Below are 10,740 nucleotides of genomic sequence, written 5' to 3' on the forward strand. Positions count from 1 at the left end.
TTACCTCTGGTTTTGTTTTTTTGTGGGTTTTTGGGGGTGGGGTGGGGGTGAGGGATCTTTTTAAAATTATGCTACCTGTCTTCTTCAGTTATCATGACTTCCTTGGTTGTTGATGTATAATTGTGATTGAAGGGTTAGGATTATGATAAGAATTACTAGTGGGGTTCATTTTCCTTGGACAGGAGGTCAGACTACAGATCTGTGTTAAATCAGTGATTGTTTTACCTGACTTGCTTCTTTTAAAGATGTATGGTCACAAGGCAAGCAATCGACTGGGCACCCACCCTCAGAGGAACTTATTCTAAGAATTGAGAAATTTATCATATTTCTATCCTGTATAGAAGTTGTATTTCCTATTTCCTACCTGTCCTTGTCTGAGTGAAATAAAATTACTTCAAATTCTGCTCTGTTTCTCTCTCAGTGCCTATGCCCTCGCTAGGAGCATAAGATAATTCTACCATCAGATATTTCCATTCTTTAGAGTAGAATTCTGTAATTTAATCTGTACTCTTTCTGCAGGGAAGGTTAGAGAAGAAAGGAGAAGTGAGGGGCTCAACTGGCCCAGATATTCTGAAATGCAGTTCTTGAAATAATTTTTCTTGTGGTCACTTCAATGCCTGCTTCGGGTCTTTATGTCGCCTTTAGATTTGGAAATTATTGGGGACTTCCATGGTAAAAACTACTTATGTCTCTTGGGCTGTGCTTTCCCACTTTTAATTTCCTCATAAATCAGAACCATCTGACTTTTATTTTTCAGGATTTTCTCAAATTGTTTTACCTAATGTTGGCTCTAAAAATATTATGGCCTCTTCTCTCTCTCTCTTCTCCATCCTTCTTTCCTTCCACTTTTTTCTTTTCCTTTTATTTCCTTCCCTTTTCTTTCTTTTTATTTTCATTTTACTGTTACCTTAGAGGAAAGGGATATATATGTTCGTGCCAGCCCATATCTTGAACCAGAAGCCAGTGTTTCTTTTTATATATTTCTTTTCATGATGCAAATAAATATGCCATATTTATTTTAAATAGCCTAGAATTTATGCTAATTTTGGTTAAATATTTTTCTACATTTTGGGGTAGTTAGTACTAACCCATGTGATACTGCATTTAGAGATTTTAAAAAATTTCCCAACATAAAAATGTGTATATTATTACAGCCAAAAGGAACTATTTGCCTGCAATCTGCTCTTGCTGGCACCCTGTATGCTCTATGACACGTAAGAATCTATTGAATTATAGAAAATGCAATTTGAAGTTATATAAAGTAAATTAGTCACTGCATTCTGTTCAACCAACAATTTGGGGTATCAATAGAGTTTTGCCTATATAGGAAAAAAATAACTATGTGTATGACATTCTCCTAAACATTTTGAAATAAAGTCATGGTAGTTATCACTAAAATTATGCATGTTTACATTTAATCGAATCTAATATTCTAATATTTTCAATCATATTAAGGAAGTTAAGACAATATGATTAGGTGTCTTAGCTCTATGACTTAGTTCCCAGGTTGATTAATTGTCTAGTTGATTAAATTATTGTAATTTGGGCATAGAAGATTTAAACTCTGTAAGCTAAATTCCAATTAAAAAAAAAAAAACAAACAAAAAAAGATGAATGTGTAAATGCCACAATCTCTCTATCTATCAAATGTTTCATTTAAGTAGTCCCAGGCCCTATATCATCTTCAGAGCCCCAAAATTAAGGATCATAGAATCTAAGCCAGGTTTGTTGAACAAATATTTCTTTGTTCTGTCAAATAAGATAGGCGTCCCCATAATGAATTACCCTAAATGTATAAATTGGTGATTTTCTGCAGTGGTAATATGTAGCAGAACCAGAAACAAAGTAATAATTCTGGTTAAAGCAGCATTGCCTAGGATAGCTGCTTAACATGCTAGTCTATCCCGTGCCCTATAATCTCATTTCCCTTTTGTCTTCTACATCTTCACAAGCATAGTGTTCTGAGTGCATAAATGAGATGGTTTTTCTTTTCTAGTTGTTTTTTCTTTTTCCTTTTTTTATTTGGTTTTTCCTTTCCAGAGTTGGTTGCAACAGTCTGGTATGACCAATCTTACCCAGACACAATCTATCCCAATACCTAAAATAGTTCTATAACTATAGTGGTCCAATGTGACACCTTCGACGCGGTCATTTTCAAATGACTGCAACCTGACAATGAAAGAAAATGTTACACAGTTTACAACAATTACAAGCACACAAGATGGAGACTGATAATCATTTCTACTTCCTGCCATTCTAAGGAAACAGAGAAAGGTTAGGAGACGGGTGTGGATTGCAAACTACCTCTGGTCTGATCTATTCTGAAAATTACTTCCATTGTTGTCTCGGTTATATTGACACTCTTAGTCCAGTTTCTCAGGCTGTTCCTTTCTTAGCTGGGCTATTCCTTAAAGCAAGAGTTTTATTTGTTTTCAGAACTACCTCTTACAACTCTTATTAGAGTTATGATTCACTTTTTAAATTTAAACATAGATATTTCAGCAACTATTTTGTGATGACACTGAGTTAATCCAGTTTCTGCTGAATCTATGAAGGCAGTTATATATTGCCTCAGGAAGAAGTCTCTTTTCTTTCTCCTATTGCTACAGATCCTCCTCTCCCTCTTTAACTGCTGGCATCTGTGTGATCTACACCCTCAAAAAAGCCCCTTTGTTTGCAAAAACACTTCCAGTTGGGGTGCTGCGCAGACATGGTCTAAATGGCTGGAGAAACTGAGGCAATGATCTGGATAAACTCGAATGTATTTGGTCATTAAAAAAATTTTTTTGAGGACCTATTCCGGCCTGGTTTAATGCTAAGTGCTAAGAAGAAATGGTGAGCAAACCAAATAAGATCCCTGCCCTCGTGAAATATAGCTAGTAGTAACAATAGCCAACATTTATTAATTGCTTCTTATGTGCTAAACAGGTCTCATGTCTCATATCATCATATAAAACTACCATGAGGTCTATTATACAAATACACCATAATGAGACAAGAGTTTTCTTTTTTACCTTACATTTAAGGTTAATCATCTTGTCGCCCTCTCCTAGATGACATGAACTCAAATCTGCTCTAGTTTGAGAATAGGACTGAGCACAGATGGCAGGAAATTGCTTTACATTGCCTACATTTTCTCAGCTAGTTTAGCAGAGTCAGGATTTGAACCCAAGTGCTCCCACTTCAGAGCTCATGTTCTCCCTTACTCTACTCGGCCACCGCGGATCCCTGCACTTTTCTGCCCTTCGACTAGCTGATGTAGTGAAAGAACAAGGGAGGGATGACATCGCAGAAGGATCCAGACTATTGCATTAATTCTCCTTTGTTTTGTGTATGTTAGATAGAACAAAGGACAACTATAATAATTCCTTTTTGTATTTCTCCTTAAATATTTAGCAGCCCTATTTCAGAATGAGTGATGACAAAAATTTTAAATAAGTGTATATGGCCCCTTGTTTAAATGAGATAACTTATTTTTCAGAAAAAAAAAAAGTTGTAATGGGTATCACAATAAGATGTATATATGTTTCCTTTATGCCACGGTCTACCTTAAATCATAAATAAGCATTTATATTATTATAGTATATCACTATTATACAAGACATTCCATTTAATCATTCAATAGGTATTTATTGAGGGTATAGTAACATGAAAGGCTCTATGTTAAGAAACGTATTCATTCAAATATACATCAGACAGACACTGCTTACCCTCTATGAATTTAAAAAAGATGACATTTAAGGATGATAGGAGGAAATAACGGGGCGGGATTAGAGAGAGAAGTCTAAGATGGCTCCCAGGTTTCTAACTCAAGCTACTAAATGAATTCTGCACTACACATCCAGGGTGTGAAGGAAGAAAGGCTGGTTTGGAACACATTGGGATTTTGACATTTCTGAGTTTTGTTTTCTTTTCCATTTTGAGGGTGTTTTGTTTTGTTTCCATCCGCTGCTCCGATTGAAGTACTGTGCTCATTGGAGCTTGGTAGTGTCATAACCCTTTTCTGATTATCTTGGTTTTATAAGACCAATTACAAATGAGAAAATATGTATTTAAGAGACTTTTGACATCCTAACAACCCTTAACTATCCCCGAGGATTCTTTCACTATTATATTGATTATATTTTCATCTTTTGTCTTTTCATCAAAATTATGACAGTTTGTGTCAGTCCATGTCCATGCCTTGGAGTGTTCACCTTTCCTTCACACCATTTATCTATAAGAAAAAAAGTTCATTTATATTATGACTTAGTAGATTGCAGCAGTAGGCACAAAGCTAATAAATGATGTCATTAAAATCTGTTGGAATAAACATAATTCATCTTGACTTCAAAATCTGAAAAAAAAAAGAGGAATGTGTGGAAATGAAAAGGTGTTTTGTCATGGAATGAAGACCTGGAGAGCTGTCTGTCTTCATTAATGCTATTAATGTCTCTTTATGATTTGATTTCACTCAGAGGTTTTCTGAAACATTTGTGAAAATTATTTAATTAATTTTACTTTTAGTCTTCTCTTGTAATTTCAGAGAGACCTGTGTGGTTAGATGAGTTTTCTTCTATAGACATTATTCTAAGAAGTGTAATTAAATGCATGCTAGAAGAAATTTTGCTATTCTGTATGATAAATTCTATGCCACTGATGTATAGTTACAGGATGCATAACTCTCATTTTTACTTTCTCATCTCAGATCCGACTCCTCACCATCTTCCCTTGCCCTTGAGCCTGATTGTCTTTTATATTGAGCTTGGCACCTTGCTGGTACTGGCAGGCGTCGGGCAGCATCGGCTGGGAGCCAGACTGAGCTTTACAAGAAAAGCTCAGGGAAGCAGACTGACATGGGTTCAATAATTAGCACAATGCTGGACACAATGCTCAGTAAGGATCTGCTGAATTAATGGATGTGTGGGCTGCCTAACTGCTGCAAATACTTCAAGCTGATAATGGTGAGGCTAATTGGCTGAGCATTATAAAAAAGAATGGAAGACTGACCAGCTCTTCGGTCCTCTGAAGTCAATAAAACTTATTAAAAACCTTCTTATAGAAATATAAAAGTTTTATTCACTTTTAATATCTGTCAATAATTTTAGCAATGTGAAAAAATAAACATTCTCAAACATTTTGTGTATGGTTTTGAATAATCAAAGACACTTTGACAGAGAACAGCAAGTAGCAAATGGGAAGTGTTAGGATAGCACATAAGTGTATTATATAAAGTACAAAATCTTAGCTACTTATAATAGTTCTTGATGTAGAGCTGGTCTAAATTCAGCAACTCTAAGACTAAATAATTTTAGGACTACAGCGTTTTGAAAAATCTCTAGAATTAGTTTTTCTTATTGATTTCTTTAGTCTTCTCCACATTCAATCATATCATTAATACAAAATAAATTCCAATTAACGTTATTTTATAACTTGCCTTACAATCTGCTTCTTTGACTTATTTTGATTTCATGAAGCTAAGAAAGGAAAAGGAATTTTGTTTTGCCGCATTCTGTCATTTCTCTATAGGCATAGATTATCTCCACATATAAATATATACATTAAACGCCAGGTTTTCAGAGGATGTACAGTTCCTACAGGCTCGGCAGCACTGGGCAGCCTCTATCCCCTGACATTTTCATGGGTCCATTTTATCCTAAAACTCTGACTGTCTCCATCACTGCTCCTCAGGGCACAGCTGCAACTCTGCAGAGTTTTTGTTCTGAGAGACAATGGTTATTTTTTTTTCAATTACTTTAAAAAAACTTATTAGCATGATGAATGTTTGAACTACAATGATTATATCCAATAGCTTGATGTAGGACCATGATTTTATTTATTCTAAAAATCTAGGCACTAGAAGTCTTAATAAGAAGAAAACATCTTATTAGCATTGTGTTTGCACCTCCTCACACTCTTGGAAGTCACAGTATAAAAAGTGAAAGTAGGCTGTAATTTATAAAATGTAAAGGAAGAGAAAGAAAAAGTTAAATGTCAGAACTCTGGGGGATTTTGTTTGGTTAAATATTTATTGTCCACAAGGAAGCAAAATAAACTACTTGTGGCCCTCTCCAGATAAAACAGTGTATAAAAAAAGGCAGTTCTAGGTTCAAATATAAATACAAATACAAATACCACTTAAGGTGATATTATTAATAATTCACATAATATGGACACTTCCAGACTCTGGAAAACATTGTTTTGCCCTGACTAGTTCAACTAACCATATCTAAAAAAAAAAACAAAGACTTTGAGAAACTTATTTTACAGCTCACATATTCTTTCCTAGGTTAAATTTTCAAGTTTCATCCTAATAAAATTTCCATCCACATATACCAAAATATGTTTTCTAGTTATTAGGTTTAGAGCCCCAAACTGTCTTTATCTTCCTGTCATGTGCTCGGTCCTATATAAAATATTCATGGGCTTCCATCTGGCCATGCAAGTTGTGAAAGGTCACAGGTCTGGAACCCACAGCAAGTTTGCTCTATTCAGCAACAAGTTTGCTGAAGTACGTTTTTATTCAAACTTGATTGAAGGCCACATTGATCTAGTAAAGGATGAATGCTCATACTAATGAGCTCTCCGTGCCCTTACTGAGTACTTTTTCCTCTGAATTAGTTGGGATTTTGAGAGTCATGCATGACTTCACTTGGAATGTTAGAGACTAGGGAATGTAATTGCCCCCAGGATGTTTGATTTCCTCATGACTTCTGATGATGGAAGATCAAACAATTTTTAAGTCTTCACTCTGAGAGAACTTTCTCATGTGCACGTTGAGCTGAGGGGCTACCCATTACAGAAAGATAGCGTTTGCATTTGCCTGTGCTTTACAGGCTGGCTTGTTTCTATCGTACTACCCAAACCTTGAATTTTGTGGTTCATATTGGTTCTGCATACATCCAGTTCAACACACACTCTCTTACATGTATAGGTATTCTTTACTTATAGTATTTTATGTGGCAAATGTTAATGGGAGATTAGTAATAGAAGAAAATTATTTGGGGAAATTTGATCTTCACCTTCTAAAAAATTATAAACTGCTTTGTATAACTGCCCATTGCTGTCTTTAATCCCTCACCAATACCTTCTACATATGGAAAAGTCATACAAATAGGGGCTGAGGAGAAGTAATAAGATGATTCAGATTGAACTAAGCCATTTCGGTTTCTTTTTGTTATTGTTTTACTATAAACCCTGCTTCCGTGACTAAAACCATCATATTCATTAAGGAATAGCTTTAAGCCAGAGTCACATTAGAACCAGAAGAAGAGTCATTTGTCATGCATTGGGATATCTCTGGGACAGCAGCTCACCTCTGTGAATCATGTCTGTCCTTTCTCCCTTCCTCTTTTAATTAACATTTGGAAAAGAACAGTTATGTTAATATATAACGGAGCTGGGAAGAGAGATCCAGAAAGTGACGTGAGCTTTGTCAATCTTCATCTTGCTGAGTATACATTAAAGTTTTTTCATGGAAAATTGGCCTTATCAACACATATTCAAAGCAAAGTGACCTTAAGGGAAGAGTGTGTGTGTGTATTTCTAAATAAGAATAACACAGACTGAATCATCTTGAGAGAATATAAGTGAATCAAAAAGAAAGGCAGAAAGCACCCTCAAGAAAAAAAAAAATCAGTCCAGGAAGTGTTGACAAATGCATTTCTTGCACTTACCTTTTCTGCTGACTGTGCTGTACCAAAAAAGATGGGAATGAAGGCTAACCAAATGATGCAGGTGGTATACATGGTAAATCCGATAGGTTTGGCTTCATTGAAAGTCTCTGGAACACCTCTCGTTTTAATGGCATAAACAGTACAAGTGACCATTAGCAGGATACTGTACCCCAGGGAACAAATGAGTGAGAGGTCAGAAATGTCACACTTGAGCACTCCCCTGGCGTTCTCCGGGTCTAGAGTCCGCTGTTCTCCATAGTCAATGATGATGTGTGGAGGGTCCACAACAAACCAGACACACACTCCCAGCAGCTGGATGGAGATGAGGCTGAAGGTGATCACCAGCTGGGATGCTGGGCTAATAAACTTGGGTGCCGTGACGGATTTCTTCCCCTGCTCAAATATTCGGTGGATTCGGTTTGTTTTGGTGAGAAGAGCTGCATAACTGAAACACATGCCTAGTCCCAGGAAGACCCGTCGGAAGGAGCATATGATTGTATCTGGTGCCGCAATCATTAAAAAGGTGATCGAATAACAGAGGAAAATCCCTGTTAGGAGCACATAACTAAGTTCTCGTCCCGAAGCCCTCACAATAGGTGTGTCATTATTGCGGACAAAGGTCACAATCACAAAAGTGGTGGCGATGATGCCCAAAATTGCAACGAACACAGGCACCACAGCCCAGGGAGAATGCCACTCGAGTTTGATGATGGGGATAAGCTGGCAGCCTGTGCGGTTGATGTTTGGTCTCTGATCCAAAGGGCAAAGTTCACAGGAGAACTCATCCACCTGGTAGTTGTAACCTTCACAGCGCTCACAGTGCCAGCAGCAAGGGACTCCCTTCACCATTTTCTTCCTCTCCCCAGGCTTACATGGCAGGCTGCAGACAGACGCGGGTTGAGTGTGTTCTTTATTAGCCCACTGCATGTCTTCCACCTGTGGGTATAAAAAATTAATGAGCCTTCCATTTTTCCCCCATTTATAATATCCTAATCCTAGCCACAGGTTTGTAATAAATCACTGAATGTTGACAGTACAAATACAGTTTACTATAATAACAGCCCAGTTTCTTTCCCTGATATTGACTTCATGAACATGTTAAATGATTGGGTCCAGTAAATCACTCATATCATCAACTTGATGAGTGTCATTAGTTTCCATTTACCTCTGCGATGTTGACCAATCTGACGTTTGAAGAAAGATTTATTGGCCCAAACAGTTTTAAATCTAAAAAAAAAAAAAAAAAGCCTATGGAAAGATGTTTTAGAACTCATCACAAGTATAAATGCCAGAATTCCTGAAACATTGGCTTAGAATATAAACCTACATATCAATGGTGATCCAAGTTGTTATATCATATTTGTGGAAATTCAAATCATACTGTGTCAGTTTTGAAAGGAAATGACAAAACTAGCAACTTTAATCTCTGACATTCCTCATGTATTTATGGTGATAAATATATTAGTGGTTTGTTTGGGGTTTTTTTTTTTTTTGCCTTTCTTTAAGCTTGAAATACATTTTTGTCTCAATCTTGCATTTCCATATTATGAAAAAGATCATGCAGAATAAGATAGCTGGATGAAACTGTTTTCCATTGAACAAGAGTAGTCTTATAGGTGGCTTAAGCAGTGAGTTTTTAGTGAGTTTCCCACACCACCGAGCAATTCTCGGACACCATCATACAAGTCAAGCATCATACAAGTCAGCTCAAGTCAGACTCTATTCACATGGAAATAGCATCAGATCTCACAGGTTCAGGGCTCAGTCCTACAATACTGTACCCCTCCCCACTGCAGACGTTAGTTGTGAGTCCAAGTTGTCGCCTATGCTTCTGACTAATGGGCTATTGATTGGAGGCTCCAACAACCCTCACCTTGGGTTTGATGAGTTTGCTACAGCAGCTCACAGAATTCGGAGAAACATTTTACTTACTAGATTACTAGTTTATTATAAACGGATATAACTCAGGCACTGCCAGATAGCAGCAATGCAAAGGGGAAGGGCTTAGAGCTTCCGTGATCTCTGAGTGTGAAACTCTCCCCCAAACTCCACCTGTTCACCAACCCAGAAGCTCTCCCAACCCTATACCTTTGGGTTTTTATGGAGGCTTCATTACATATTGATTAATGATTCATTAAGTCATTGCCCATTGGTGATTGATTCAACCTTCAGTCCCTCTCCTCTTCCTGAGGTCTGGAGTGGGACTGTAAGTTCCAATCCTCTAATCGCATGGTTGGACATCCTGGAAACCAGCCCCGCATCCTTAGGTTCCTAGGAGCCTTCCAAAAGTCATATCATTAACATAACAAAAGATACCTTTAATGCTCTTATGATAGTCCAAGTGTTTTAGGAGCTCTGCAATACAAATGAGGTCAAAGACCAAATATATATTTCTTAGTAAAAACCACAAAATCACTTTTATCTTATTAGATACTCAGTAATTTTAGCAGAATGCTAATAGGACAAAAATGGAAATTATGGATCACAGGAGAAAACTTATAAAAGCAGCTACCATAAAAGGTAAGCTCTATGAAGGGAGTAATTCTTTTCACTGACATGAACAAACAGTGATTAACATACAATTTACTCCCAAATATTTATTGAATTCATGAGGAAGGATAGGGAGTTCTCCTAGCAGAGCCCTGGGGAATAAGGAGCCAACTTGAAAATACTGGGATCTGGGAATAGAGGGTTCCCCAAAGATGCACAGAAACAGGAACTGAAGGAATGTTTAAAAAACAAAACAACAACAATAACAACAAAATAGCTTATTTTCTCAAGACCAGTTCTATGAACAATCCCAATGAGTAATCACCATACTCTGTTGGCAGTCTCACTCTAAGACGGCCCCAATAACCTCACCTCCTGGAGTTCCTTCATTCACACTGTCACCTCCTACCTTGAGTAGAGCTGATTAATGTAAACAATAGTATATTTTGGAAATGCTTGTATGTGCTATCTGAGGCTAGGTCATAAAAGACATTTTGGTTTCTGCCTTGCTCTTTTGGATCACTCACTCCATGAGAACTCTCAAACAGCCTTATGGAAAGGATTTGAGTCTTCCTGCCAACAACCAGCACCAACC

The 10,740-nt window shown here is 37.0% G+C and overlaps 1 protein-coding gene across 1 annotated transcript in view; it reads right to left on the reverse strand.

The window, feature by feature from the left end:
* Positions 1-10,740, reverse strand: part of LOC105290172 (metabotropic glutamate receptor 8-like) — a 102,039-nt gene that overhangs the window by 65,557 nt on the left and 25,742 nt on the right. The window contains exon 2 of the mRNA XM_011357178.2: positions 7,656-8,591. Coding sequence (XP_011355480.2) covers positions 7,656-8,591 — 936 coding nt within the window. The remainder of the gene's footprint in view (positions 1-7,655; positions 8,592-10,740) is intronic.

Source organism: Pteropus vampyrus, unplaced genomic scaffold (genome assembly GCF_000151845.1).
Source record: "Pteropus vampyrus isolate Shadow unplaced genomic scaffold, Pvam_2.0 Scaffold33, whole genome shotgun sequence".
In the NCBI taxonomy this organism is placed as follows: Eukaryota; Metazoa; Chordata; class Mammalia; order Chiroptera; family Pteropodidae; genus Pteropus; species Pteropus vampyrus.